The sequence below is a fragment of the Balearica regulorum genome, chromosome 17 (assembly GCF_011004875.1).
Source record: "Balearica regulorum gibbericeps isolate bBalReg1 chromosome 17, bBalReg1.pri, whole genome shotgun sequence".
Classification (NCBI taxonomy): Eukaryota; Metazoa; Chordata; class Aves; order Gruiformes; family Gruidae; genus Balearica; species Balearica regulorum.
The window spans coordinates 1946176-1973833 of NC_046200.1; the positions used below are offsets into that span (position 1 = coordinate 1946176).

Sequence of the window (27658 nt, forward strand, 5' to 3'; positions counted from 1 at the left end):
TTTTCTCTGAACTTTTTGGCGTCCTCGGGCATTTCTAAAGCTCATTCTGTTTTCCAAAATGCCAGAGTTGCTGTTTGCTTACAGAGGATAACTTTACTGATACTTGATGTATTTCCAGCTTTGTTCTGTGTCACAGGCAATCGTTGTTGAGGACTGTGAGTTCGTAAAATGTGCTGATGCCGGCCGCTGGAGATGGCGCTTTGTGCTTGTCGAGAAAGCACGTGCAGCAGCTGTCCAGACATCCCGCCGACCCCCTTACCTTTCCCATGCCACAAAAGTGAACTCCAACCTCGTGACTCTTCTGTCCCACGGAGTTCCAACAGTGTAAAATACCTCTCCTGCCGCTCTGGTCTCAAAACAGAGCGATGAGCTGAGCTGCGTGAGTGTCCCAACCATTTCTGTGAGTCCTTCACGGGCTGGGGGCTACTAACAACGACACGCAGGCAACCACGTCATTTCACACGACGGCGTTTCAGGTTCGTTTGTCTACTCGGAATCTGAAATGACGGCTCTTCCTCCTGCAGGATGAAACGTTCAGGAAAAATGTGTGGGGAGACATGGAAAGATGATCTACCGGGTCCGTTTCCAGGGAATTAGCATTTGAGGCCCTGTCCATCATTAAGAAGAGAAAGCATCACGCATGAGATACTTGAATATTACCTTTATTGTGCTCACATATTAAATTGTGGCCTTTTAGAAAATAAGCAAAATTAAATGGCAAATAATCTCATGGTTTCTGTTTGTCTTCTAAGAGGCCGTGTAAGATCACGGGACAGCTACTCCCGTACGCTCTAAGATCAGAAGAACAGAAGAATCAACTGCTTATAGCAAGCCATACAGTGATTTGCTACGCCCCTGCTAATCCAGCGTAGCTCTTCTGAGATCGGGTAAGTGGGGTTGGATTTGGAGCCGTGCAAACGGGAGGAGAGTATGGTCCTTAATATCTCTTTTTTGGAATAAGTGAAATCGAGTGGATGCTATTTCACTGAATGGCTTCTACTGACGCGGTATCACAGACCGGTAGGTTTAGCATTAATCAATGGTAAATTTTTTCCAGCCATTGTTTTCTTTTTTCTATCCTTTTCTTGATTATACCCCTTTGGACTGCAACGTGTCAGGTGAGCTGCCAGGTGAAGCGGGAAACCCTTTTGACAGACGGACTGGACGTGACAGTGGCTCCTAATTTTCCTGTGCCCCCCTTTGTTGTTTTTAAGCAGACCGCAGCAGTGCCCCGGCTACCAGACCACAGCGGGCTCTTTATCGCACGCCCACGCTCGCTGCCTTTGAGGACGGACACTGCCCTGCCTGTGCCGCGGCTCCGCAGCAGCGAACGGAGTTTCCTGTCAGCTCTGCCGCGGTGGCAGCAGGACGGGGCTGGCCTAAGCGACCGTTCCGCAGTCGAGGACAACCGGAAAGCACAAATGACCGCCGCTATCCCAAGGTGGTTTATACTTTGCAAGGATGCGAGGAACACCAGTGTTAGGGCAAAATCGCAGTCAGAGGAACTTCAGCGCCTGCTCTCGTTGGTGCCTTCGACGGCGAGTTCTTGCCTTGGGCTTGAGAATTCCCCTGCGATGTCACTTCGCCAGCACTGCGGGTGTCACAGCAGAGGCAAACGCATCCGTCCCGCGCCTTTACGAAAGGGAAGGGGATGGGCCAGGAGCTGCTGAGAAATTCTGGCCCTTAACGGTGAGAGTAACCATTGCTGCTTTGTAAAAGGGCAGACAATTAGCAGATGCACTCGGCAAAGCTCGTCAGAGCTTTCTGACTGCCCGGGGTGTGTAAGCTGGAGAGGTGCACAGCGGTCACACAGTGTTCAGTGGAAAAGGAGGTCGCTGGAAGGTCTCCCAGGGCCACGGCGGTGCTGGCACGGTCACCTCCGTAGCGCTGCTGAAAATGAGACCAGTCTCATCTGCACCCATGGGGCAGCAGATCTCGTGTGCATGGACCATCTCCAGCAGCACCGAGCGCCCATCGCTGCCCGCAAAACCTTCCCAAATTTCTCTTTTCCTTGGTGAAATGGAAGCAGCGTGTCAGGAAACGGGTCCTCCAGCGGGGAGCAACTCTGGTGCAAGGCTGCGGCCAAGAAACGTGCACTTTTCACGGGACTGCTTTAAATCCAGGCGCCCAGGAGGTAAAACGCGCCCAGCTGCACTGCAGCATCTCTCGGTCGCTAGGTGCAGCTGCCTGGTACAGCACAAACCGGGTTGATGAGGTATTTCTGGCACATGAAGTCAGAGAAGCTGCATCACAGATGAGTAAGAAACAGTTGGCTTATGTGGGGAGGGGAGCGAGCCAGGCGCTGTGCGCTGGGCTCGGGACAACCGCTGGCCTTCGGATTTGAGGCTAATGCTTCTCGAGTACCTTGTCTGTGATGGTTTTTAGAGCAGGAAAGATACATGGCATGGAAAAAACAGCCAAACTATATCTTCAGAAGAGTGCCTTGGGTCCCCAGCCGCGGCACTGAACACCCCCGAAAAGTCACACCCTCCTGGGAGCTCCTTCGGGAGGCAGAGCCCACCCCGAGCCAGCTCCTCTCTCCCAGCTGCTGCGCACGGCTGGAGGAAATGAGAAACCGAAGGGCCCGTGGGAGTTTTAGGGACGAGAACAGCTATTTTGCGTATGCTCCCTGCTATATATAGAGTCTGGCAAGTACACAGGGCTGGAACATGTTGCTTTTGTTGCTAAAAACATCATTTGGAAAGCCCATTTTAGGCAACTGCTGCTGTCTATTGCCAGATACACTAACCAGGTGCTGCAGACCCGTGCTTTGTCCTGGCATGAACGTAAGAAAAGCTATTGTAACTGAAGCACGTGCTTTTAGAGCCGTCGTTGCTTCCCTGGGAGCTTCAGAGCTTCTTCCTACTAAGGAGCTTTTGCCTCCTGGGGGAAGCTTGCAAATCTAATTACGTGCTGGGTGTCGGAGCAGTCGGTGAAGACCTCAGGTGGCACCGGCTCCGTTTCAGATCCTGTCCCATCACGCAGACGAACTGCAGGACCGTCAAGGTTTCAGCCTCGCCTCGCCTGCCCTTCGCAGACTGATCCCCGGGACAGAAGCGCGCTTTGCCACAGACAATTAGTCCATATTTGAAAGCACTCGCTGGGGGCAGGTTGTGCAAGGCCGGGGTGGAGGGAACTCAGCCGTCTGGCAAATGGCAGCGGCAGAACTGGCAGCTACCTGAAAACGAGACGCTAGGAACCGGCATCGGAGCTGGCAGGAGGGTTGAACGGCCCACGTGTAGCACTGTGTTATTCGCATCGTTCTGCTGTGATTTCTAAGCTACTGCTGTCACGATAATCCTGGGTGAGCGGGCGACTCACAGGCGGGGCTGCGGCAGGCTGGCCAGCTTCTTCTCCTGGAGGATGCTCCCGAAGAGCCTGGCAGCTGCCATGGCACAGCCCCAGTGGATGGTGATCCCGAACCCGCCGTGGCCGTAGTTGTGTATCACCTGGGGGAGGAGAGAAGGGATCAGCGCTGGGAAAGCTGCGCTGGAGCCTGCTGGGACCAAGGGCAGCGAGGAGCCACCGACAGTGGCTGGGAACGTCCTGAGTGTCTTTAGGCTGACCCTTCGATCTGGCAGCTCCGGGTGCACAGCTCAGCGACACGCTGCTCTTTCCCTCCCTCCAAAAGCCCCTGGAGAGGCAGGAGAAGCTCTGCATGGTTCAGCATCGGGGCCCCGGAGCAGCCTCTGCTCCAGCCCCCCCGACACGCAGCAGCGGGGTCGCGGCCGTGGTCCTCGGAGCACAACATGTTACGTCCTACCTAGGGTTTGTTCCTGCCAAGGTAAATTACTTTGCTCCGGCGGGAGCCTGACTCATCGCTGGGATCAACAGCAACCCCTCTCCCGTGCCAAGGCAGCGCAGATATGGTGTGCCGATAAAGGAACAGAGCGATCCATAAATTAATTCAAATTCGGCATCGCCTTGAACTGTGCTCTGGGCTTTGCCTAAATACACCGTTTTTCTTTCCAAGACTCTCCTGCTAAGAACTGAATATATTTTCATTACAATTAATTACATTTTGCAGTCGCCATCCCCTTTGGAGCTTTAATCTCTTCTTCCAAGCTGCACAGAGACATATGCACGCAACTGAATCAAGGATTCCCTCTGCAGGTCTGCTGACGGGCATCGAGGCGACAGCGCTAAGGAGTGGTGTGGCCCTACATGAGAAGGTGCTGTGCTGAGGGTCCGAGAACAGATGGCACGCTGAAACTCGTGCCATCCCCGCTTTCCTTTCTCTTAAAAGATGTATGAGCAGCGTGAGGCAATTTAAAGAGCCGTCGCCCTGGGGAAGTTTTACACCAGGCACCCAGCTGTACCTACACAGAGGCAGCTGAATTTTTCAGAGCCCCACGGCAGGTCCAGCCCCACGGGTGTCCCTCTGTGCCTTCACCACGGTTCATTTCGTGCTGCTGCTCAGCTTCGAACTGGAAGAATTCTCGAGAAGCGCAATCTTTTGCACCAACAACCCGGTGTCGGTGCCGGAGGCCCTGAGCAAGTTTCATTTAAAAACTGCGTATCGGGGTTTAGTAAAGGATGATGCAAAGTTCATTTGCACAAGTGCTCCCAGCAGAATCCCACACTACTTTAAATGCCGACACCAAGACGTGGTTCGCACGTGCCTTGTGTGGGTCTGGGAGCAGCAGAGCCCGGGCCAGAGTTTTTTTTCCCAAATGATTTTTTGGTGTCTGTTAAGGACTAAGCTCCAGCTGCAGGTTTTCCTTCGGCAGGAGCACTCCTTGCCCACTCTCCCCATAAAATCCATCAAAACTTGAGGTCTTTCACACTTATCTCTGACACCGGCCTGAAACTGGCTCAAGGATTGACGCGTCATTAGAGGGGTGATGGAGCGAGGACCGACGGGCGCGGGGCAGCGCGGCTGCGGGCTGAAGAGCGCCAGCGTTAGCTGGACGTTGGTGCTGCGCTGCCAAGGTCAGAGTGACGGATGCACAATTAGTGCGGTGGTTAATGGCGCTCAGCATCCGGGGGCGGCGCACCGTACCTCTGCCTGGAACTGCCCGTGGCGGATGGTCTCCCGCTCCAGGCGAACCCAGGGGCGCGCTGGTCTCAAGCCGCTCCACTCGTCCACGATCTTCGCATTCTGAAAGCAAAAGCACGTCGGCACCTGCACAGCATTCCTCCGAATTCATTGCAACGGCCAAATGTCACCCCCAAAAGGGCGCTAAAAGGGAGCTGTGAGATGAGGGGGGACGGAGCCTCCCCCATCCCCGCTGCCGCACCGGCCCCTGGGATGCCACGAGGGGCGACTGGGTAGAACAATTTCACATCGCAGCCCGCACGTCAGCAGCCTGCAGCAGAGCCGAAGCCCCACGCTGCCTTTCCTGCTCACCCAGGGCACGACGGCGGCGTCAGGAGTGGGTGCAAACCGGCCTCGCCACATGCCAGCCTTCCTCTAACGCAGCAGCGCAGGATGGGGACACACCACGACCAAAGGGTCGGCACCTCCCAGAGCTTTGTTTAACCAGCTATATGAGTAATCCCTTTTTCCTACAAACCTTGTCGCAAAAGCAATGCCAGCCCCAGCCCCTGCCAGCCGATCAGGCAGGCGTAGGGAGCCCGAGGAGTGAACACCCCAGGCACGCACAAACACCCAGCCGTACCACCCCGCTGCGCTTTACCCCCTCGCCGAGAGCTACGTGCTGCTGTGGGGCACGCCAAGCCCGGGGTTACTCCGTGCGCACGCTTCACCCCTCACCGCCGCCGCGTTTGTGCGGCTGACCCTGCACAAGCAACGGCCGCTCTGCAGAAACCCCTCCGGCTCGCCCGGCTGCTGAAGGGAAGCGCCGCGTGTTCTTCATATAAAGGTTCGGATTTTGCGGTTTGTCCTCGGCGGCCTCAGGTGCGCCCGGGCTTTCCGCGTCCCCCCCAAAACCTCCCGGCGGTGGGTTGGGGTCACCCACCTGCAGAGCAGGGAGCAGCCTGCAGCAGTTCTCCCAGATGGTTTTGTGATCCTGGGCGCTGTTTTCTTCGTTCCAGTTGCCATGCTGATAGATCCCTCCCAAGACCGTGAACTCACTCCTGCACCAAAAGCCAAAGGAAATAAATGGCGGCGAGCGTCCCCAGCCGTCCCTTGCCGGACGCCGCGCGCGCGTGTGATTTACGGATCCCGCTGCACCCTGAACCTGCAACGTATTCCTGCCGGAGAAACCCTCGCGCCGAGCAGGGAGGAGAGCTGTGCCTGCACGTCTGCTCCTCAGCAAGCCGCTCGCTAAACGCTATCAGCACCCCGAAGGCCCTTGCCCGGGCAAACCAAACAGCTAATTTCATCTTCTGTGGGACAGGTCTGCTCCTGCCTGGCTGGGGAAGAGAGGCGGAAGGACGGGGATGCCTGCAGTGGGGAACACAAAGAGATTGCTGCTGCTGCCGCCCCACGGCTCCTGCAGATTAACAGAGGACAAGGTTAAGGCTGGGGGGGGAGCTGGGGGCATCTGTACTGCCAGGCCCTGCTAAAACCTCGGGTGAGCCCCGGGAAGCACAGAGACGAAAGGGCTGGATGCCGGGGGGTGCAGGAGGGGAGCCCCCGGAGCTGAGCGTGGAAGAGATGTCCTCCGAGCCCGAGTGCTGGACCTGGCTGCTTCCTTTGGGAACCAGCTCGGTGCCGGCCGTGACAGCTCAAGCTAAAATAAGCACAGGGAGAGGAATTTGTATGTACCTGGGCCTGTGATCAGAAATCGCTCGTAATACTTTGCATGGGTGCTGCGAGCATTCAAAGTTCCTATTTACATAATGGCGTATTGCCTAATCCTGAAGTGTTAACACAACAGGAAGTGCCAGAAATGCAGCATTCGAGTTACAGCTTAAGCCCCCTCTCCATCGCCAAAGCGGGGCAGATGGCTGCTCTCAGGAGGAAACAGAGGCGGGATGAACAGCAGACATGTATTTATTTCTCCTGCGCTGTAGCTCCCTGGGTACACGCACACGTTGCTGTCTCAAATAGATCCCAACTCCCCTCCAAAAGCTGCTGGTGGGAAGCAGGTGGAAAGTGCAAGATAAGTGCTGGAAAGTGGTCTCTGCCCGGGCACGGCCACTGCTGCTCGCTGAGCTCGGGACATGGGGCTTTCCAGGTCAGGATCTTGTTTCAGCCCTTCTCACCCCTATGGGGACACAGAAATAAGGGGTTTTTTTCCCCTGGGAGTCTCCTCGGTTCCTGCAGGGAGGAGGCAGGGAGCCCTGCCTGGGTGCTAAACCCCACGGGATGCTCTCAGGTGTCTCACCAACAGCCACAGGCACAGCACAGGGTAATAGTGTGGAAAGGCTGAGCTTTTTAGGGTAGGCTTGTGTTAAAGTAAAAAGGATTCCTGCCACTGGTTCTAACGGGAGCATGAATCAGAAAAATCTTTCCCTGTGATGAGCTGCTCTACAGCTCCATTGACAAAAGAACTGAGTAGAAAGGTGAAAACAAAAGATCTCTCCCAAAATGCTTGCCCCACTGTCAATGTTTGACTCTTTTGAGGACCTGGTCAGGACCAGCATTTTGCTTTGGTGGTATTTGCTCCTTGGAAAAGGACAGGACCAGGGCCACCGAAGCCCCGTGGCGCTGCCTGATCCAAGAACCCAGGACCAGCCCAGACCCCCCTCACATCCGAGCGCCCAGCCGGGGTCTCTGTGCTCTCTGTGCCGGCCGTGGGAGCTCCCTGGCTTTGCCTGCCCACGTCCTTCTGCTCTCCTCCCACATGGCAAATAAAACCATCACCGCGCCAGGAACCAGCCCGGGCCTGGGCTGCTGCAAGGGGGGTGCTGCAGGGCAGACGTCAGCAGGGACCCGCATCCGAGCCGGTGCCTTAGGGGCGCAGATAGCGGAGCCACCTACCCCGGTATGACGTACGGCGAGTTGTAGATACCAGATTTGATGTCGTGAGTGATGATGAAATGCTTCACCCATGGGGCCAGGACCTGGGAGACAAAGGGAAGAGGGTCAGGGACTGCTGGAGAGCGGGGTGCCCGGCTCGGGGGGGCAGCGGGAGGGACGTGGGGGTCTGGACATGGTGCACTCCCTTCTGCTCGGGCTCCATGTACACCGCGGCGCTGCCCTGCGCTGCCCTGGGAAGACAGGGAGATTGGAGGGCAGGTGGGCAAGCGGAGGAGCTTCCTACCTGGGGTGAGTCTGTGTTTCCCCAAATAATCATCCTCTTCTCCCAAGGATTTTATGTCTTTTTATCATTGGCGTTATGCCTCTGGCCTCCCCCTACCTTCCCCTGATGAAGAAACGGGCTGGAGACCCGGGGTGTCCCCACGGCTGAACCAGGAACGGGATCCCGGTTTTCTGCTCTGGCCTCCACGCACACGAGGGTTTTACATCACCAGCGTTTGCTGGGAATCAGGACCTGACCCCAGTGGGGGTCTGGGACACGAGCCCACAACTTGCCCCGGGGGCCACATCTCATAAGGTGGCTATCGAACGGCTCCTCTGGAAAAAAGATGGGGGACACAAGCCATGCACCCGCCTCACCTTTATGACCTGTCCACGGCCGGGCTGTAGCTCCGGGTCGGGCTGCAGCTCCCCCGCACGCACCCCAGTGCAGTTTATTACAACATCCGCGCCCTGGGCAAACAGCTAATGGGAGACAGACACGGCGCGGTGAGCAGCGTGCACAGCGATGCTGCCCATGGGGGCACGAGATTCCTGCATGGAAGCCAAGCCGTGCACTCGGTCCAACAGCCCGGTGAAGAATCCAGCAGAAGGGCCGGATCCAGGGCATGGCTTCCCCGGCATGGCTCCCGCCGACAGCCCATGTGTGCAGGCAAGGAGAACGTTTGCAGTTTAAGGGCAAGCGTAGCGCCCACGCTTGGCTGCATCTTCGCTCAGCGCTGGCTAAATGTGCTACCCCGTCCCCTCTCAGCCATCTCTTGATGCCCAAGTGCCTTTATCTTTCCCGGTAGAATTTGTTTCCCAGATCTTGGCGTAGTCTTGCCGCTGTCCCCTGGCCCATCGCTCGGGCCAAGGGACCCCCCCGGAGCAGCCCGTGCCGGCTGGGGCCTGGGACGGAGCCGTGCTGGAGCCGTGCCCGCTCTGCCCCACTCTGCCCCGGCTCGACGTCTCCACTCACCTCCTGGAAAGATTCAACCTTCTTACGGAAAAACTTCACTCCTCTCTGCGTTAACCTGGGAAGAACAAGTTCATTTGTTACCAGCAAATAAAAAGCAAATGTACCATTCAAATTAGCGCCTGTAATTGATACCCTGAGTAGGTACGCCTTGTTGCTCCTTGTAATAAACGCCCGTGGTCTTCTTGGTGATTCCTAATGGTCTCCAGTCATTAGCTCATTTCCCTAACGGCCCAGAGCTACCGAGGGTGACCCGTCCTGCTACGCCCTGCGCCAGAGCCCAGGCTTTCTGCGGTGGGCAGGGCACCCGCGCCACGTTACAAACGACAAGAACCCAACCAAATACTCCCATAGCTAAAAGCCAGAAAGCGCTCAGATGCAGCTCTGTGTATCTCATTGCTTTCATCGTTATCACGCAAAAATACACTCCGGGGCTAACTATTAAAGTGGGGAGTCTGTTACCCAGACAGGGCAAGGAGCAGGAATTCCAGACCCTTTTCCCCGCTTCCCAGGGATGCATCCCTGCCTCGCCTCTCCTTTGGCTCATCCCGCCGTGCCCTCACCCCGGCGCTGCTGCGGGGCACAGGGTGAGAGCTGCGGAGAGCAGGGGAGGACGCTCAGGTCCCCTGGGGGTGCTGTCTCGGGGCAGCCACCAGCACCGGCATTTTCAAGCTGAACAGGTCAGAATTGCAACAGGACACGGGGCGGCCACCTAAAATCAGTCTCGCCTAAACTCAGCCACCGACTCGGCATGAGACAAGGATCCAGAGCAACACTTGACGCGCAGGATGAAAATCCACACCTGCCTCCCGGGTCCTGCCGCCCAGGGAAATCGGGGGGAGCGGCAGGTCTCCCGGCACGGTCCCGGCACCGCGGCGGCTCCGCACCCACCTGTTGGTGAGCCACGGCAGATAGCTCCTGCCCTCCAGCATCAGCGCCGTGTTGAACCAGCCGTAGCTGAAACCAGACGAGGAGAGGAAGCCGTAAGGACCTGCAGCGGCTTTACAGGCACAGCCGCCTCCTGCCCCGATGCTCCCGAGGGCCGCTGCAGGTCCGGGACCCCAGTTTCCCCTTTTTCCCCTCTGTTTACAGCATAAAACACCTTCTGCTGATTTTCTTCCCTCAGTTTGACAACATCTGGTGAAGTAAGAGAGGAGCCGGAATGCTTTCCATGCTGGGCTGCTGCTTTTTTGTTTTGTTTTGATTTGTTTCCCTTATTTTAAGGGAAGCGGCTGTAGCAAAGCAAGGCCACTTCTGCACCCGCATTTGTCGTCCTCGTCGCCCCTTGAAAGGGAGACGTCTGGGACCGTCCAGCCGTCCCTTCCCTGCCTGGGGGAAAGCACATCCGTGGCTCTCCAGAAAACGGACTGAAAAATACCTGTAACCAGGGAAGAGCTCAAGCTCTTTTGGTGTCAGGTTCCTGAATCCCAGGACAATGTTCCTCCAGGACGGGTCCTGCAGTAGGGAAAAAGGTCCGAGGTCATTAATGAACCGGAATCGCCGTGCCGCCGTGGGACAGAAGCCGGGGGGGACACAGCCCACCCAAAAGGAGCACGGGTGGGTGGGTGGCTGCGGCACAGCGCGGCCGGCTCGGCTCTGCCAGCTCCCACCCCCGGAGGGCTCAGCCCGGAGTTCACACCAACGTTGCATCGGGGGCACAGAAAACACGGTGTCCCGGGCAAACAGTCACAAGACAAACTTGGAAGGATTGGGAAAGCATTCAGAGCATCGTCTGGGAAGAAGTACAACCCTGCCCGCCCCCGGGCAGCCTCCGAGCTGGAGCCCTTCCCAGCCCTGGCTGCGACTTGCTCCTTACCGGCACCAGCTGCGTAAACAGGTTGTAGCCAGAAATGAGGAACAGTCCCATTTCCTTCGCTGCCGGTGAGCCCAGGTGCCCGAGCAGATAATCAAACGTCTCTTTATTCCAGAGCCTGCCATGAAAACAGGAGAGCGGTGGCTCTGCCAGCCCCATGGAGCTGTGCCCGGGCAGCTCAGCCCCTCGTGCACCGGTGGGCACGTTGCGGGGGGGGGGGGGACACGACAACACGGCACCAGCCTCCTCCTCCTCCTCCTCCTCCTCACTTACGTCTCCTGCAGGTTGCCGTGGTCGCTCAGGTAGGGCTGCCACAAGCCGGCTGCCCCGTCGCTGGTGGTGCGGGGCGTGTAGCGGTCTGCGTAGACCTCCATCTCCAGGGAGGGCACCAGGCTGTGGTACTGCTCGTGGATGCACAGGGCGGTGGAGAGGCCGATCACCCCGGCCCCGATGATGGCCACGCGCATGGCTCTGGCTCTCTGCAGGGGTGAAACGCTTGAAGGGCAGCGCCGGGGCTGGGGAGCTGCTCGGACAAGCCGGGGCTTCCCAGGAGGGAGGGCACCAGTGCCTGCCCGACCCGACCCGGCCTCGGCTCTGCTGCTGGAGCGGAGCTGGGCTGCAGGGAAGGGGCTGAGCTGCTCTTGGTGCATTTGTGTGCATTTCTTGTAAAGCCCTCCCAGTCCTCTCCAACACCTGCCTGCACTGCCCAGGCACTGAAATCACGGGTGAGCGGGGTGCAGGTTGCCACGGTGGCAGGGGAACGTTTCTCCATCGCTCGCAGCCCTTGTGCTCAGGGGCGGCAGCCCTGGCTCTACCCTTGGGCGTGCTGCAGCCGCTGGCGAGCAGTAAAACTGTGGCTCAGCTGCCCACGGCCGCGCTCCTCTGCCTGGCAGAAAGAGCCGCGGTTGCTTCATGCCCTGCAGCAGCGCAGGGGAGAGCGGCACAGCCATCGGCACCCTCGTCTCTCCCTTCCAGCAGCCAGGGGCGAGCAGCCGGGGAGAGATGGGTGCACCCACCCATATGCATCGTCTCCCACGGGATGGCGTGAGCCCTCCGTGCCCCGCTCCAGGGTGCTCCTCATTCTCCTCAGCCCCTGGCATGGGCTAAATAAAAGAAATGGGAAACAGCGGCTGTTTTCCAGGTGCGACAAATGCAAGGACGGCTCCTCAGGGCTGTGCCGCTACCCCAAACCCTTCCTGGCACTGGCTGGGAGAACCGCTGTTTGTAAACGCTGGCTGCAAAGAGGGTCTGCAGCCCCCCTCAGTCCCCCGACTCTTCCCTCTCGACGGAGCTTTCCTGCCTTGCAGCCTGGAAAAAGCCCTGTGGTCACTGTCTGGGCAGAGAGCGGCCAGGGACCGGGGGTACAGCCGTGTGGATCGCCTCGGCCTGGGTCGCATCCCTGGATGCTCAGCCGCCAGTGTGCGGGTAAGGGGTGGACACCAGCAGCACGCCAGACCTGGTTCTGGGCAGCACAAGTAAATTCTAGCCCATAGTTTTATTCGGATAAGGAGAAGCACAGCATCTCCGCTGTGAAAGGCAGCCCACAGCGGGACTGACATTCGCTGGGATGGAGGGATGAGTCATTGGGATGGCGAAGCACCGAAGGCAGCGGGAGAGCCGCGCTGCTTCCCATCTGCTGTGGTTTTATAACCCGCGGCCAGCAGGAACCGGAGCTGCCTCCTTCACCTGCAGCCGCGGGGATCTGCCCCTGCGGCCAAGGAGTTATCTGCCTCGCTGGTCAATAAATAATGGAAACACAGGTTTTTACCAGCTTACCTGCAGAGTGCGTGGTCCTCGGGGCAGATGCCGTGGTTTTCAGAGACTTCTCGGAGCAACTTGTTTACAGCCCAGCAAACCGCCCGCGGTGCAAGGTCTAAGCGCCGAGGGCAGTGGGAGCACAGCTCGCCCCCGGGCAATGGGGCCAAAGTCTGTCCTCCAGACCCGGGGAGGTGGAGTCCCCCGTGCCGCGGGCAGCCGGCCCCGGAGTGGCTCCGCTGAAAGGAAAACGGGGTCACCGCGGTCCGTGGCAAAGCACCATCATTGACACTTGTCACCATGGCAACTGCTGGCTGCCCCCATGGATCCCGGAGGATGGGGACACGGGAATGGGACTCCCCAGCCACCAGATTCCTGTGGTATCTGGGAAAATTGGATGCTTTGGTGTTGATTTGCACATGGTAAGAGAGAAACGGCATTGCCTCCCTCTCGCCAGACCCCAGGAGCTGTGTCGCCCAGCTTCCCCCTCTCAGGGGTCGAATGGCTTCGTTTCTCATTTCTAAGCTGCCTCTCCCTTCACGGAACCCACACCTCTGGGTTCTGGGCTGAAAAGCCGGGTTTCCCTTGGTGCGGGTACCATTACCAGCAGCGCAGGCAGCCCTGGAAGCACAGGCGGTGCTTGGGCAGAGTTGCTACAATTAAGGATTTTACTGTGCCTAAAGCTTTTCTGAGAGGTAATGAGGATAAAAGAAATGGGAACTAATCTCCTGCACAGTCAGGTTGCAGAAATGCTTCTGGAGTCCCAGGCCCAGGGTTTCAGCCATGCAGCACGACCCACCGCAGGCAACGGGAATTCGGTCCCACAAAAAGCAGAGGAAAGGCGCGGGCAGGCGTACACCAGCCTGTGCAGAAGGATGCTTTACCCCGACAAGTCAACGGGGACGGCGCGGGAGGGTCAAGCCTGCAGGCTCACAGGGCTTAAGCACCTGGTACCGTTAATGCTTTTGGTAGCGGAGCGCCGTTCACACACATTTCCAACCCCGAGCATCGTTGCGGGGACTGCTGTCCTGCACCCCGACACCGGGCAGGAGCAGCAGGGCCGGCGAGCGACTGACCCCATCCATGCCGCCTGGCCGGCTCCCGAGGGCGGCAGCTGGCGAAGCCACGGCTCGGGGTGCTGCTCTGGATGCCATGAAGGTCTGCCACGCGTGCTGCCTCATCGACGTGTCCTCCGGGGATGCCGCCAGGAGAAACCCCGGGGGCAGAAGGTGCCCACGCCCCGGGCACCCACCCCCTGGGACCCCAGGGTGCTTTGGCACAACTCCTCTGCAGCGTGGCAGGGACGGAGGGGGAAAGGCAGGCACCCGACGGCCGGAATTATTAAGGGCTTTACATACAATCAGCAAAGCCTCTTACGCTAATTACTCCATTACTCGTCTGCCTCTTGCTTTTGGCACCGCTGACCCCTCGCACTTTCTTCCCTCTGGTTTGAAGCATGCTCCCGGCTGCCGCGCCCCGAAGCCCTTCGGGTGCTTTAGGGGTGAAGCTCAGACCCTGCGGACACTTTTTGGGGTGACGGGGACCGCGACCCCCGTGGGGAGGGGCCGGATCCCCCCGTGGGGCGGGGCGGGGGCGCGGCCGCCTCAGCCCAGCCCTGCCCGGCCCGGCCCAGCGTGGAGGTCCCCGGGCGCGGCCAGCCCGGCGGGCCCCGGGGAAGCACCGCCCCGCTCCGCCCCGCCCCGCCCCGGGGCCGCCCCCGCCGCCGCAGCGCCCTCGCCCCTCCCCGCGGCGCGGTGGCCGGGCGGGCTGCGCAGCCGCCGGGGCGGTGGAGGCGGCCGGCGCCCCGCAGCCGCCGCTGTAGCCGGGCCCTGCCGCCGCCGCCATGGCGCTGGTCACGCTGCAGCGCTCGCCGACCCCCAGCGCCGCCTCCTCGGCCAGCACCAGCGAGGTGAGCCAGGCCGGGCCGGGTCGGGCCGCGGGGGGCAGAGCAGGCCCCGGCGGCGGGGGGGGGGACGGGGAGCGGGGCGGGACGCGGCCCCTCAGCGCCTCGGCTGGGCCCTGCGCGTCGGCTGCGGCCCCCACGGCCCGCAGAGCTTCGCGGCCCCTCACAGCCCACGGCCCCTCCTGGCCCCAGCTCAGCCCCTCGCAGCTCCCCGGCCGTCCCAGCCCCTTCCCCCCACAGCCCTCCGGTGCTGCCCAGCCCCGCTGCCTCAGCCCCCAGCCCTGGGGTGCTGCCAGGCAGGATCAGGCCCGGGACCCTCCAGCCCTCACCACACACGGCCGTCTCCTCCTCGCCCCTGTGTCCCCCACAGCGGTCCCCCACTTCAGCTAACCCCCCGGGGCAGCCTGCTCCGCTCTGCTCTGCCAGGTACATCCCCGGGCAGCGTGCTGGGCCTGTCTGTGGGGCAGCTGTGCTTGCTGCCCCCTCGGCCCCATGCGTTCTCCCTCCCTGACACCCCACAGCCGCCTCCTGCCCCGGGGATGCTCTGCTTTGCCCCCTGCCTTACCCCTCCGCCCCTGTGCTGCGATGGCACTGCCTTTCCCCTCGCCCGCTGTAGCTTCTGCCCCTTCCCCGAGCTGTGCTCAGTTCCCTGCTGCCAGAGCAGCTCCTGTCCCACTACATCCCATCGCCGCGCGACGTCCCCGTGCTGCGCTGTCTGCTGCCGCTCCTCGCTGCAGCACAGCCTGCACCATGCCGCTGCCCTCTCCTCCTTGCTGGCTCTGCTGCTCAGGGGCCTTGTACGCACCGCTTAACCCACTGCCCCGGTAACGCTCTGCTCTGCACATCCCTGCCCCACCGGGACAGGCACCCTGCGTGTCCCAGTTCTGCTGCACCCTCCTTCGCCCTCCTGCCCCAGAAACGCCTTCTCCTGCCTCTGCCCCGCTCACCCCTCTCCCACCCTTAGGCTTTACGACCCAGCACACTCATCTTCCCTCGCTGCAGCTCCCACATACTATCCAAACACAACTGCACCCTCCAATTTCTTTTTCTTCTTCCCCGTGCATCCTGTTTTTCCCCTCCTAACCCGTGTCTTTTGTGACCCCCAAAGACAGGCCCGGTGTTTCCCTGGATAGCCTCCCTGTGCATCCCTCTCCCTCCCCCTCCCTTTCCTTTGGTGCTCGCTGCCCTTGGCTTCGCTCTGTCCCCGTTCCCGCCAGGTAAACAATCCTATTTGTCACCTGTCAGGTCCCTGTGACTCCCCTGATTAGCTTGTCTGGGGGGGGAGGCAGGAGGGGGACGGTGCTGCAAGGCTCACGGGTTCTCCCTCGTCTGGAGGGGCCGCGGGGTTCCCTTCACACGGCCCTCGCTGGAGTCGTGACTCATCCCTTCCTTTCGCCGACCGTTCTGCCGTAGATCCGAGTCGAGTGGTTTGGGCTCCCGAGGCTGCAGGGACCCAGTGTTTGGACTGCGCTGTGTTCGTTTAGAAACTTTGGACTTGTGCTTTTCCGAGGATTTTTTCAGAAGGAATTTTGTTGGATTCTGGTTTAGACAGAATCTTAAATGAGACCTGGTGGCCACCTGATCTGCACAGCTGTAGATGAGCTGTAACCCTGTTGCAGGCAGTGGAATTAGGCTGGGTTTAACTGGTGCAGGGGAGAGAGGAGTCAAAGCAGTATGCCTCTCGCCTTGCCACGTACGTCTGCGTTAGGCATGGCATTGTGTAGGAGCTGTGTTCGCTATTATTTTTTTAGTGGGTTGACTGTATGAGTCTCCCTTTCCCTCTTGAAAATGTTGTCCCAAACTTGTCACCTGGTTTTTGTCCGCGCCAGGGTGCTTCTGCTGCTGATGTCCTTGGCTCAATTGTGCTTTGGTGGCTCCCAGAGGAAGACATCAGCTCCAGTTCTGTTTGAATGGTCCCTTCTGGCATGAAATACCATAAAATTGTAAACCGTGCTTTTCCAAATCAGTGTGGTGTTTTTACGAAGTTAATGTCAAAGAAAAATCCCATCAAAAAAGTGCCAGCCTGCTCCCTGATCTTTTATGATCTTTCTTGCAAGGAAGAATCAGAGCTCTTTGGGGCTTTTAGCCTATGTGAACAATTATTATTAGATTTGTTTAATGGAAAATGATGACCAAACGTCCTTGCTAATTGTGAGTACACTGCTGCAGCCTCTCTTAACTCATGAGCCTGAAGAAATTTATAAAATGGATGCTGCTGCTGCCTGCAAGAGGCTTGCCCTGTGTTAACGTAGCGTGCTGTAAATTCTTAGGAGGAGAGAGTAGTTCGTACACACTTGCAAACTTGCGTGCGCTTGTGAGCTCTGCTGCCATCTCCCTTCCACACCACCTCCCGCTCCGTGCCTGGTCCTTCAGCCCGGCCGCACTCTGCACGGTCCCCGGGGAGGGATGTGGTGGTGGAGGTCTGGTCCTGGTGCTGGTGTGCGTGCCGTGGTGGGACCCACGGTGTTGGTGAGCAGCTGTGGGTTCGTGGCATCGTATGTGGTGCACCGTAAAACCTGCCAGCTCGGAGGGATGCTCTGACCAAAAGAGAGGGATGCTCTGTTTTGGTTTTACTGCAGCTTTTTAATAGAAAATACAGGAGAGTCGACTTTGAAAGCAAGTCGATGAACCAGGAGCAGATTGAGGGGCCAGCTCTGCTGCTGAGCCTCAGCTGATGACAGTCATAACTTCACAGTCACATTTGTTTTAAAAAAAAAAAAAGAAAAAAGTTTTTCTCTCCCTTGTTGCTATGTGACAGACCCAAACAAACAGGAGGGTGACCTTACAAAGCCCCAAAACCTGCCAGACCTTCCCAGGGCTGGGGGGTGGATTTGCTGGCGGGGGGTGCTGGGACTCGGGGTGTTCCCTGGGGCTCTGCCTGTTGCCCTGGCCAGGCTGGCTCTGCACTGCCCCTGCACAGTGTAAACAGACTAAAAATAGCGATGGTATGTTTCTCGCCATCAGCTGCAGTCATTTTGGATGGGCTTTGTGTATCTCTTTTCCTCCAAATGGCTATATTTCTAATATCCGGCCTGTGCGGTTGCATTTGGGGGTTTTTTTTCCTGGCATTGCTTGGTTCTCGCAGACTGTAAACAGAGCAGCTCCTGTGCCTCCTGAGTCTGGACTTGGGAGAGTGGGGAACAACCCAGGTCCTATACACACAACTTCAGGCTTGAATGTTTTACGTGAAACTATTTGCTTATTTTAAATTTCTGCAAAACCACCTGGAAAGAAGTAACCCATATGGTGGCCCTTGTTTGATGTGGGTTTTAAGCAATGTTGTAGTAAATAACAAAATGTTCCCTCAGCGTTAGCACTGATGGAGCACGATATCTGAAAGGGTTGTGTCCCTCCAGCTTCATCAGGCTCTGGTGTCCGGAGTGTTGCAGGTTTGAAGGTTTTTCTATTACGGGGCAATCTGTAAGGTCTCACTTTGCTTCATGAGTCCAAACCATCTCCCCAGTTCAACCTGCCTCTCTGAGGGGATGCTGTGGTCCTTTCTCTTATGTCTACTTATGCAGGACCAAAGGAGGAGAACTCTCTTTAAGCCTTTTTTTTTTTTTTTTTTATATTAGCTCTGGATGCAATTAACCCCAAGTCTTGTTTTCTTTAATACACAATTTTGTCCAGAAACTAATAGAGAAGTTGAAGGAGGTGGCTGGAAAGCACGGCTGTGTGAAAATGTTGCTCTCTGAAAGTAGGCTTAAGTCAGCTGGCACGCTTCTGTTTTAAGGAGAGCAAATAAAGTGTAAGGGCCAGTAATGTCACCTGAGCAGCCAGATGTGCTTCCAGGGCGACTTTCCACCAGTGCCCAGGGAAAAAGCGGCCGGTTTAATACATGCTGCTATCAAAGCAGTGTGTTAATCAGGAAGGCAGCAGATGTAGGACTTGTCAATGACTGGGCAACCAGGTGGGCATCGTCCTAGCCTCGGGACATGTCTTCTGCCAGCATCCGGGTGGAGGTGGCCTCCTTGGTGAGGTGGCAGCTCAGAGAAGGCAGCGGAGTTCCCCGTCGGTGCCAGGTTGGGGTTCAGGTGCTGGAGCCGGAGGCAGTCCCAGCTGGGCGGTTTGGGCTGCATCCTCTGGAGGGCACTTGTGCGGTCGCTGCACACCCTGAATTACGGCGTTAATTTGTGCCCAGCTCTTCGTTAGCAGTGTTTCGCTCGGGACAGGTTCTGCCCTCACGTGTGTGCTCAGTGGGAGCGATGTGTGTGCACTCTCGGTGACGTCGAGGTTGGCGATCTTCAAACCGATCTGTGCTCTAGGGCCAGCTTGCAGGATTAGGAGCTAATAGCTTTAAAATCCCTGTGAGCCCTTTTGTCACCCGGTGCTGGTGGCATGTATGGCTAGGGAGTCTCATTTATCCCTGGCACCAGAACGAAAAGCCCCACAGAAAGCAGCCACCCAAAACCTGTTATTGCAGGGATGGTTTTAAAAAGCGTGGGGATTTTTTTAAAAAGTTGTAATGTGGAAATAACCACCATGTAACTTTCTATCTATCCTTCTTTTCTCCCCTCAGCTGGAAGTTGGCAGTGATGAAGAACGTAAATTAAATGTGAGGTAAGCAGAGCTTTTTGGCTCTAAACTTCATTTCCACTGTTGTTAATTGTTTGCCATGTAGCTGAGTCCTGATCCCGCGGAGGACCCTGGCCTTGAGCGTGTATCCTTGCCTGGAGGGGACTGCATGGTCTGCAGAGCGCTGAACACTGGGGATGCTCTCTCCCTTATCAGTTTAGTTTTGGATGAGTGTTTAATGAACTAAAAACATAAAAGAGGATTTGCGGGTTTTTTTCCTGGTGGGAAGAAACTGGAAGATTGCTCATCAGCTCTGGCCGCAGCATCTCTGTTATCGCAGCATCTCTGTCGCTGCTGCTGCGCTGAGGTTGGGGCTCTGGGTCGGGAGCGGAGGTACGCTGCTGGGCTGGGTGGGGAGAGCTCTGCTCGTTCCTGGGTATAACCGTCAGGAATTTGACTCCTTTGGTATTGGGTTTGGGTAGAGTTGCTTTCTTCGTGCAAGGGAGAAAGAGAAAGGCTTCTCCTGCTGACATTGCGTGGAGATCAGAGGTAGTAGTGATAAAGCGAGTTTGGTGGGACCCTGGCCTAAGGGGGCTCTGAGTAATTATGTGGATTGTTCACTCCAAACCCAGCTGTTGCAGACAGTTCTTACCCTCTAACCTGTAAACTGCAACCCGAGAGATAAAGTGTAAAAACACAACATAGTTCAGCAGGCTTGGTCTCCTCTCCTTGTTATTATTTCCTACTCTAATTATCCTGGTTTCAGATAAAAGCAAAGTCACTCGTGCTGCTGCTTGGAGTACGATCTTGTTGTTTCCATCCCATTTTATGCTTTGAGACCTCCTGTGGCAGAGATATAAAGCTGAGATGGAGTGGGTTTTCTGTTGCAGTCTGATGGACTGAAACTAGGACAAAGTGGAGTTGATTTGAAGTCTGGTTAACCTTGTGGCTTTGGGAGCGGCAAGTGGATGTTGGGGTATAGATTGTCTTTACCCTGCAAGCGAAGTTGGAGAGCAGGAAAGCAAAGTTGTTCCTTTACAGAGCAGGAAAGTATCAGGCTTTGCTATTTCTGTGTCCTGGGGGGGATTTGTCATGCCTGCAGCCCGCCCCAGAAAGCCTGGTGTTCGGTGGCTGTCCTGCTTGCGGGCACTTGGGTCAGAAGTGTTGTGTGTTTGGTTGCTGCGGGGTTTCCTGTGTACGGGCATTTAATGGCAGTCTGTAATGTCACTTGTTAGCGTATTTTCTGGAGAATGCATTTTGTATTGTTTAAAGCAAAATTCAGGATTCCTGGTTCTGCTCCCAACTTGGTTGTGGGCTTATTGTGCAATTCAGGGCTCAAGCAGGAGCTCACTGAAGTCGTGAATAGCAACACATCCTTAATTCTTGTGCTTTTTCCCATGTTGTATTAAATAGTAACACTTAACCGAGCAGTATGATAGTCTCTTCTTTTGTGTAATTGGTTTTTGTGCTGAAAGAAGACATACAACTTTATCCCCTTGTCACAAATTAACTCGATGACAACGTACAGATAAATCGCTGGGAGATCATTGCTTTTGTGGCTACCTTCGGTCTGTCTGGCCTTTTTGCAAGCCAGGCGTGTGCATCCATCGCTGACCAGAGCAATGGTGGGGGTGGATGTAGTGAGGCTGGGCTTAAAGGCTGATACTTTTCTCCTGGCCATTGAAAAATGCTGCAGCGCTGACTTTAGATACTGAGGTGCCAAGAGCTTGCTCTGTCCTTCAGGCTCTTGGGGCTGCTCTTCTGTACATGATTTTCAGGATAACAATCTGGTAATTAAATTGCTAGATAGACCTCGAGAGTAGGATGGCTCTTGCATAGAGCCTTTGATGAACTCGGGTGGAAACACCACCAAGGACTGAAGAAAACGTCTGGCCCCAGTGTGGACACAGCGTAGATGATAGATGAAGCTCCTCTCACCGGGAGGTGGGTAAATCCTGTCCCCTTCCTGCCAGTTCCCTGAGACTTTACCCAGTGCCCATGGGGTGGCAGAATTGTTCAACTTCATTGTGCTGCTTCTCCAACAGCTGAGTTCAGGTCTTTGGAAAAAAAGCCTGCAGAAACAGGCTATGATGGTATTTGTGAATCTCTAAATCCCGGTCCTACCTTGATGGAGACTCGGGTGAGAGCTGCGCTTTGTCACATGTGCCCTGAGCACAGGGGTCAGTGGTCCAGCGCCTGACTTTGCAGACCTCGGAGATTCTAACGGTTAGAAAAAGGAAGGGTCGTTGGAAACGACCCCATCTTGCTGCCACTTCAAACTGCTTTGCATCGATACAGGGTGAATGTGCTATTACACATTTATGACCTAACTTACTCTTCCGCTTGCTGAACAGATTCTTTTCATTCATTCAAAAAAATCCCAGGATTTTCATTTGAGGCTGTGTGGTTGGTCTGGTTATGTGAGCTATCTGAGGTTTTTTCTTGGAGAAACAGGTCTGTATCACGGTTTTATCACTAGCTGCATGTCTTGCTGCTCTTTGGTCTAGGAGCAGCAGACCTTCCTTATGGTTTCTGTCACTCTGAAATGCTTTGCTTTGTTCTCTCCCTGAAACAGTTTCTACCCTAAAATAGACTGAGGGGATATGTTTTAGGCCCAGCTTTTCTTTCAAAGATATTGTTGCTATCTGCATTTTCTTAGCCATTAATGTGCTTTAAAGTCTTTTTTTCCTCACTTCCCAAACAATTTGCAGAAGCCTCGATAAGGTAACATCCACGCTGTTTCCAGCAGACAGGCAGGAGTCCGTTTTGCTCCCCAGTGGGTAAAGCTTCATAGCAGAAGAAAAAGTAAGAGCACAAACTCAGATCTAACTGCCCGGTGGGGCTCGGTGCAGCTGGTGCAGACAAAAGCTTGCATGTCTGATTCTCTGCGTTATCTGCGTCTGCTGAAATCTTACCGAATGCCGATCAGCCATGGGATGTTGTGGCTTGATCCCTGTTTTTTCCCTAGTAATGCAGCACGCCCACGGAACCTTGAGACATCTTGCCCAAATCTTAATAAAACTGCTGGCACGGTTACATCAAGTCCATGGGAGTGTGCATTGGCTTAGAGTTAAGCGCAACCTTAAGTTTTACAAGATCAGGGTCGACCAAGTTCAGCGCAAGCCTTATGTGCACAGCGCCTGCCATCTTATCGCAGAGCCACGTCGTGCTCTTTTAGCTCGAGCAACCTCAGAGAAGATGATATCAAGCGTGGAGGAGACTGAGAGCAGAGCCGAGCTCTTTTCAAGCAGGCTGCTCTCAGAGGATGGGGTATGTGCAGTTTTTCCTACGCTGCTTTTTGGTGCAACCTGATTGCTGTTGGTTGGCTTCTCTAGCACCAAGTTAAAGGAGATGTTTTACAAAGCCAGTCGTGTTGTGAGTGTTGGCTGTTTCTCAGATGTGGTTGGCAAATGCAGCAAGATAATCACTGGTTTTAATTACAAACACAAGTAAGTTTGTTTAGCCAGTCATTCTGTAATCTTTGCCATTACTGGCTTTCCAATCACAATCTGAATGCGGTCAGAAACAGGGCCAGGTGAGTGTTTTCAGGCATCTTCTGCAGGGAGATGGAGGTTGAACAGAAGGGCCTGGGAGTTAGTTGTCTCCAGTCTCTGATCAAGCCTTGAAGATCGTTATGGAAAGAACTGTTCTTGTTTGGCACCACTAAGATCAGTTTAAGAGCTGGCAAGAGCAGCTGTGGGAGGTAAAGGTTTTCAGGATTGGGCTTGTATACGTTTGCAGAGTCTTTTAACGGACTTGTATACGTTTGGAGAGTCTTTTGCTGCTCTGCTGCCTCTACGTGCTGCCCGGCCACAGCCACGTGTGGAGACCCTCTGTCGAGAGCGCTGCCTGGAGCATCCAGTGTCCTGCTGAACGGGGAAGTGGTAGAGGAAGAGGAGGAGACTGGGAGTCTTCCTCTCGTTGCTGATGCCATCCTATGTACCTCGCCAAGTTACTTCATGTTCCTTAGCCCCTTTCTCCCATCTGCAGCCTGGCAGATGACTATTAGGTCATCTTCTAAAACACTCAGAGTAAAGTGTTAGGTCTGCTTGGTTTTATTCAGCATTAAATGCTTTCAGCCATAAGAGTCATACAGCTTTTGAGTTCTGAGGAACCTACAGCTGTTTGTGATGGGTAGAAGGCACCATGTCCCCCCTGCTTTCCACCTCACATTTGTGTTTTGCGTGGTTACCTGGTCAGGAATGAACATGCTGGCTTGATAACCAGCTCTACGGTTCCTTCAGTTACTGCTTTTTTGTTGTAGTTTAATGAATTAAAGTAATTTTCTCTTTTGAAGGTAGTGAAGTTACACTGGGCATTGGTTTCACTTGGTTTTGTGTTCGCTGCAGGAATTAGGAGGAACCCTCAGGCTGATGAAAACTCCCTTTGCAGCTCAGTGAGCAACAGGAGGAGTAATTGCTGCAAACTCTTCACAGAGCATCGTCCCGGCTGGCGCATGCCAGAGGACTCATTATAAGGAGGCTGTTGGGTTAAAATCGCTGTAATAAACCAGATTCCTCGCTGGCGCTACGACTGGCCTCTTCAGTATGGAAACTCAAAGAGCGAATGCAACTCCAGCTCTCTGTTCAGGCTCTTCTCTGTGCAGCTGTGAGGTTGCTCTGCACAGCTCTCCTTCCGCGCTGCTCGGAGTGCCCACCACAGCCAGGATGTTTATGCCTTATACTTTATTGTATATTATATTTTAGTGCACCAAAAGTTCTTTATTAACACTTTGATCTTTAACTTTTTTTGGAGGATTTATGAGCACATTTTGCTGGAGGCAGCACTGGGTGAATGGCTTGTATCCGCAGCTTTGAGTGGCCCTGCTTGTGGTACTGGGAAGGTGCACAGGGCTGGGGGTACGCCGGAGCAGCTGTCTTAAGGATTTATTTGTGGGGACAGTGGTTCATTACATCCTTGACAAGTCCTGTTTGCTGCAGTATTTATTGTCTCACTGTTATTTGGTGGGAGATCTTAGGGCAGAAGTTGCTGATTTTATTAACTGTTCAAAACAGGATGCTGAATCACATCCTGGCGAGGCTGCAGCATCCTGCCTTAGCGTGCTCCATACAATGGGGAGGCAAATTCACAGGCTCGTGACCCTCGGTAGCTCTCTGGCCCGTAGGTGTGGCCATGGAAGCTGATGGAGATATAATTAGGCCTTTACGTTTTGTGGTGGGTTGTGTGGGGACGTTCAAAGACCACGGAGCTGAGGAAGCATGCGCTTATTTGACATTTATTTAAGATCTGGCCTTTCCAGGAAACTGTTGCTGACTTGAAGTTGAGCAACGCAAGGAGTTTACTTGGATGTAGGTAGAGTAACAGCAGGAGGCTTGCCAGTTTGAAGAGGTAGTGATCAGACCCTTTTCAGAACTGTATACAAATCTTTCTTTCCCCCCCCCCCCCTTCTTTTTTCTCCATGAAACCTCAGCAGTTTGGCAAAAAACAAAACAACTGGCCCTGTTATCAAAGGTACTGGCTTTGGAGTGAACATTTTTTCTGTAAAAGGCCAGTGTGGTTACTGTTTATTTAGGTGTTAGAGCCGGGTCAGGAAAATATTTTGGTTCCAAATGCCTCTTGATTTTTAAATACCTTAATCTTTGATAATCAGTTGCCAAGATCTGTGAGTCAGGGATTTCTCATAGGAGTCAGAGCTGGGGTCTGCCTGATGAGTGCTCTTGGGATGTTTTTGGAGATTATGAAATGGACAGGACACCTTCAGAGGCATGGCTTTACTTTTCATGGAAAGTGTCGGGTTTTTTTCCCCAAGCATTTACACATCCCTCTGCAGCATTTGAATCTCTGATGCAGAATCACTCAACTGCTGCACAAAAAAATCAGAAAGCAAAACAAGTCCAGCCTCGAATGGATTAGGATGCAAAGTGCATCGGTTAGTTGTTGAGGTTTATCTCGGATCAGGAGGACTCTCCTCTGCAGAGCTTGCCGTCCCTCTCTGAAAGCTGTGAAGCTGCGGTCCAGGCAGAAGTCAGCGGTGCCGAGCTCGTGCAGCCCAGACAGATCTGCATCGCTCTCCGTAGCGCAAGATAGGAACGTGCCTCACCAGGGTGTGAACCGGCAGTGGTTAGTGGCTTTGCTGGAGCTGCCTGGGTGCACAGACATCTTCCCCTCGCAGCCAGTGCAAAGGTTTCTCTTTTGCCACAAGAGAAGTAGGTTTCCCCGCATCCTTCCTGGGACAGGAGCAGGAATGCAAACCGCGCCTGCGGAGCAGCCGGTGTGCTCTGTGTTCGTACCCACCTCGGCTGGTCCTCGCCGTTGGTGTGTCATAGTGTTGCCTGTTGCACCAAGCTCTCCCCAAAGTCCCGGTACTGACGTAAGGTTTGCGGCAGGAGCCAGAGTCTCTGCCTGACGCTCATTTCACTCGCACAGAGACCCCATCCAGAGGGACTTGCCAAACTCACAAACCTTCCAAAACCGCACCACCTCACCTATGTTTCTTGAAGAAATCCTTGCTGCAAGAATCACTAGTGAAGGCAGCTGCCGGGGGATCTGTGGCGGTGTGCTCCTGACCGCTGGGCAGAAAACCTCTGGGGCTTAGCATCGGGGGCCAAGGCATCCAGAAACGTGGGGAACGGGACAAAATGTCCCTTTCAGATTTTTCCAGAAAGCTGCTGGGTTGCTTGTTTGCCCTGTCTGCCGTCCAAACGGTCACGTCCAACACTCGCATCCTGGCGGAGACCGCTGCCTGTGGGTCTCCTTGCAGCATGCCTGCGTGTAGGCATCTCCCTGCCAGCCCTCCAAAACTTCTTGGACTACAGATGTCTGCTTCTCTCTGCAACACCGAATCTGCTTGTAAAAGATGGGTTTGGAGTGGAAGGGGAAAAGAAGGATGACCTGAGGTTTTTACCAACACTTTTCCGTCTTGAGGCAGCTTTGCCCCTGGCTGGCAGTCTTCTAATTCACGGGGTGCACCTCTTCACCATGGGGTGCTGGCTGCAAACCCTTGGGGCAACTGGGAAGGCAAGCTGCGGTCCTGCTAAACACTAGAGGGGGTGTCAGGGTTGAGCTAGAACTTTCTTGCTCTGCTTTTACCCTGCGTGATCCGTCTAGATTTATTTTATTTTATTTTTACGCATTACCAATGTGTCAAGTACTCCCTGGTCTCTGCTGCCTTTTTTGGAGTCATTCTGAAACCCAGCAGCTAAGCTATTTTTTGGGTTGCTGTGCTACCGCTGCCTGTAGGGTTCTCAAGTCGCGTTTCCTATGCTGTTGTCTGTGTCCTGGCTGACCTTCGCGCACGCCGCTTGGAAGCTGCTTTCTTAATCCTTGAAACTATTATTCACCTTCCTTTTTCTTTTCCAGTGGTGCCATTGGAGAGTTTCCACTTGTTTCTCTGGCCTGTCTCCCATCACAGAGTGGGTGAAGTGGGGTGACTCAATAAAATACTTTAAAGGATTAAAACAATGAGTTGACGGGAGGAATGCAGGAGGATCGGCCGATGTGCCGACAGCTCGGCTGGGGAGGAGGACGGGAGCGGGACCGGCTCCTGCCCGGGAGCGCGGGCGGGAGGCTCTGCCTTTGATGTGCCCTCCACAGCAGGAGCCTGGGGGCCGGCAGCGTCCCACCTCTCCTTTGGCGCGGACCACGGCTCCGAGACACCTCCCTGGCACTCCCGGGCTTGTGGTCTGTCCTCCTCCCTACCTGCCGTCACGGAACAGCTATGGCAATAACAACGTCCAAAAAAGTGACTCGTAGGAAAACACAGGGTGTCTTTTGGGGCTTTTAGTGTGGGGGAAGAAGGGAGCCAGTGTTCTGGGAACAGCCGGCTTCCCTCAGACCACCAGGATGCTGCATGGCAGAGGGTGCACTAGGCTGTAAAACCATGCTGTTCCTAACGCCGGGACCTCTGTATACCCCTCTCGTGCTTCCCCGTGCCGACTGCCACCTTCCCTTTGAGTCCACGGGTCTCGGCAAGTGTGAGCCGCTCCGTGCAGCTGCGTGGAGAAGCATTGCTGAGCCCTCGCTGCAGGGCGGGTGGCCGTGGGGCTGCCGCAGCGGGCTGGGTCAGTCCCCAGGCACTCGCTGGGGGTCTCTGTAGGGTTAATGCTTCTCTCCTAAGAGTGAGAGAAAGGTTTCTTTATAGCAGTTGAATGGGCGGTCGTGCAGGCTGAAGTTTGGGGAGGATCTGGCCCCGGCCTCCTGAGACAGTGGCTATCACAAAAATGACATCATGTTTTGGTGGGAATCTCGGAAATGCTCATTGCAATTCAGACCGTTAGTTCCAAGCGCGTCGCATAGCTGGGTGATGCTGTGATCAACCTCGTGCCTTTTTGAACTCTGCGATTAATGGGATGAGCAAAAAGGATTTCTTTTTCCTTGTGAAACAATCTCTTATTTTACTTGGCTTTTCACCATCCAAGTACTAGGGATTCCTAGAATTTTCTCTTTCCTGGCCGTTTGGGAGCTGTTCTGCTAACTTATTTTGCACAAGTCTGCTGGAACAGGGAGCAGTCCCGTTAATTTGTTTGCTTCCCTCTTTCTGCCCTTTCTCTTGGATGATTTATTCGAGCTGCTCCTGCGGGCACAGCCCAGGTCATGCTCTGCCCTCGGAGCTGTGCGCCGTCCCGGCGCGGGGTACGTGTGGCTCAC

General features: G+C 55.3%; 2 protein-coding genes across 3 annotated transcripts in view; one reads left to right on the plus strand and one right to left on the minus strand.

Moving 5' to 3' along the window:
- Nucleotides 1-646: 646 nt before the first annotated feature.
- On the minus strand, nt 647-12866 carry DAO (D-amino acid oxidase). Of its 2 annotated transcripts, XM_075769791.1 has the most exons (11): nt 12655-12860; nt 11152-11357; nt 10882-10996; nt 10444-10520; nt 9957-10022; nt 9069-9123; nt 8471-8575; nt 7832-7914; nt 5922-6039; nt 5003-5101; nt 647-3449 (listed from the first exon to the last, which is right to left on the minus strand). In XM_075769791.1, exons 2-11 carry the CDS (start codon nt 11343-11345, stop codon nt 3318-3320), a joined length of 1044 nt encoding a protein of 347 aa, XP_075625906.1. In that variant the 5' UTR covers nt 11346-11357; nt 12655-12860; the 3' UTR covers nt 647-3317. The 2 variants fall into 2 exon arrangements, with proteins under 2 accessions (XP_075625906.1, XP_075625907.1); XM_075769792.1 differs by lacking the exon at nt 8471-8575 and having other exon boundaries at nt 12655-12866.
- Nucleotides 12867-14377: 1511 nt separating this feature from the next.
- Nucleotides 14378-27658, plus strand: part of SSH1 (slingshot protein phosphatase 1) — a 36384-nt gene continuing 23103 nt past the window's right edge. The window contains exons 1-2 of the mRNA XM_075770155.1: nt 14378-14542; nt 19056-19096. Coding sequence (XP_075626270.1) covers nt 14477-14542; nt 19056-19096 — 107 coding nt within the window. The 5' untranslated portion in view covers nt 14378-14476. The remainder of the gene's footprint in view (nt 14543-19055; nt 19097-27658) is intronic.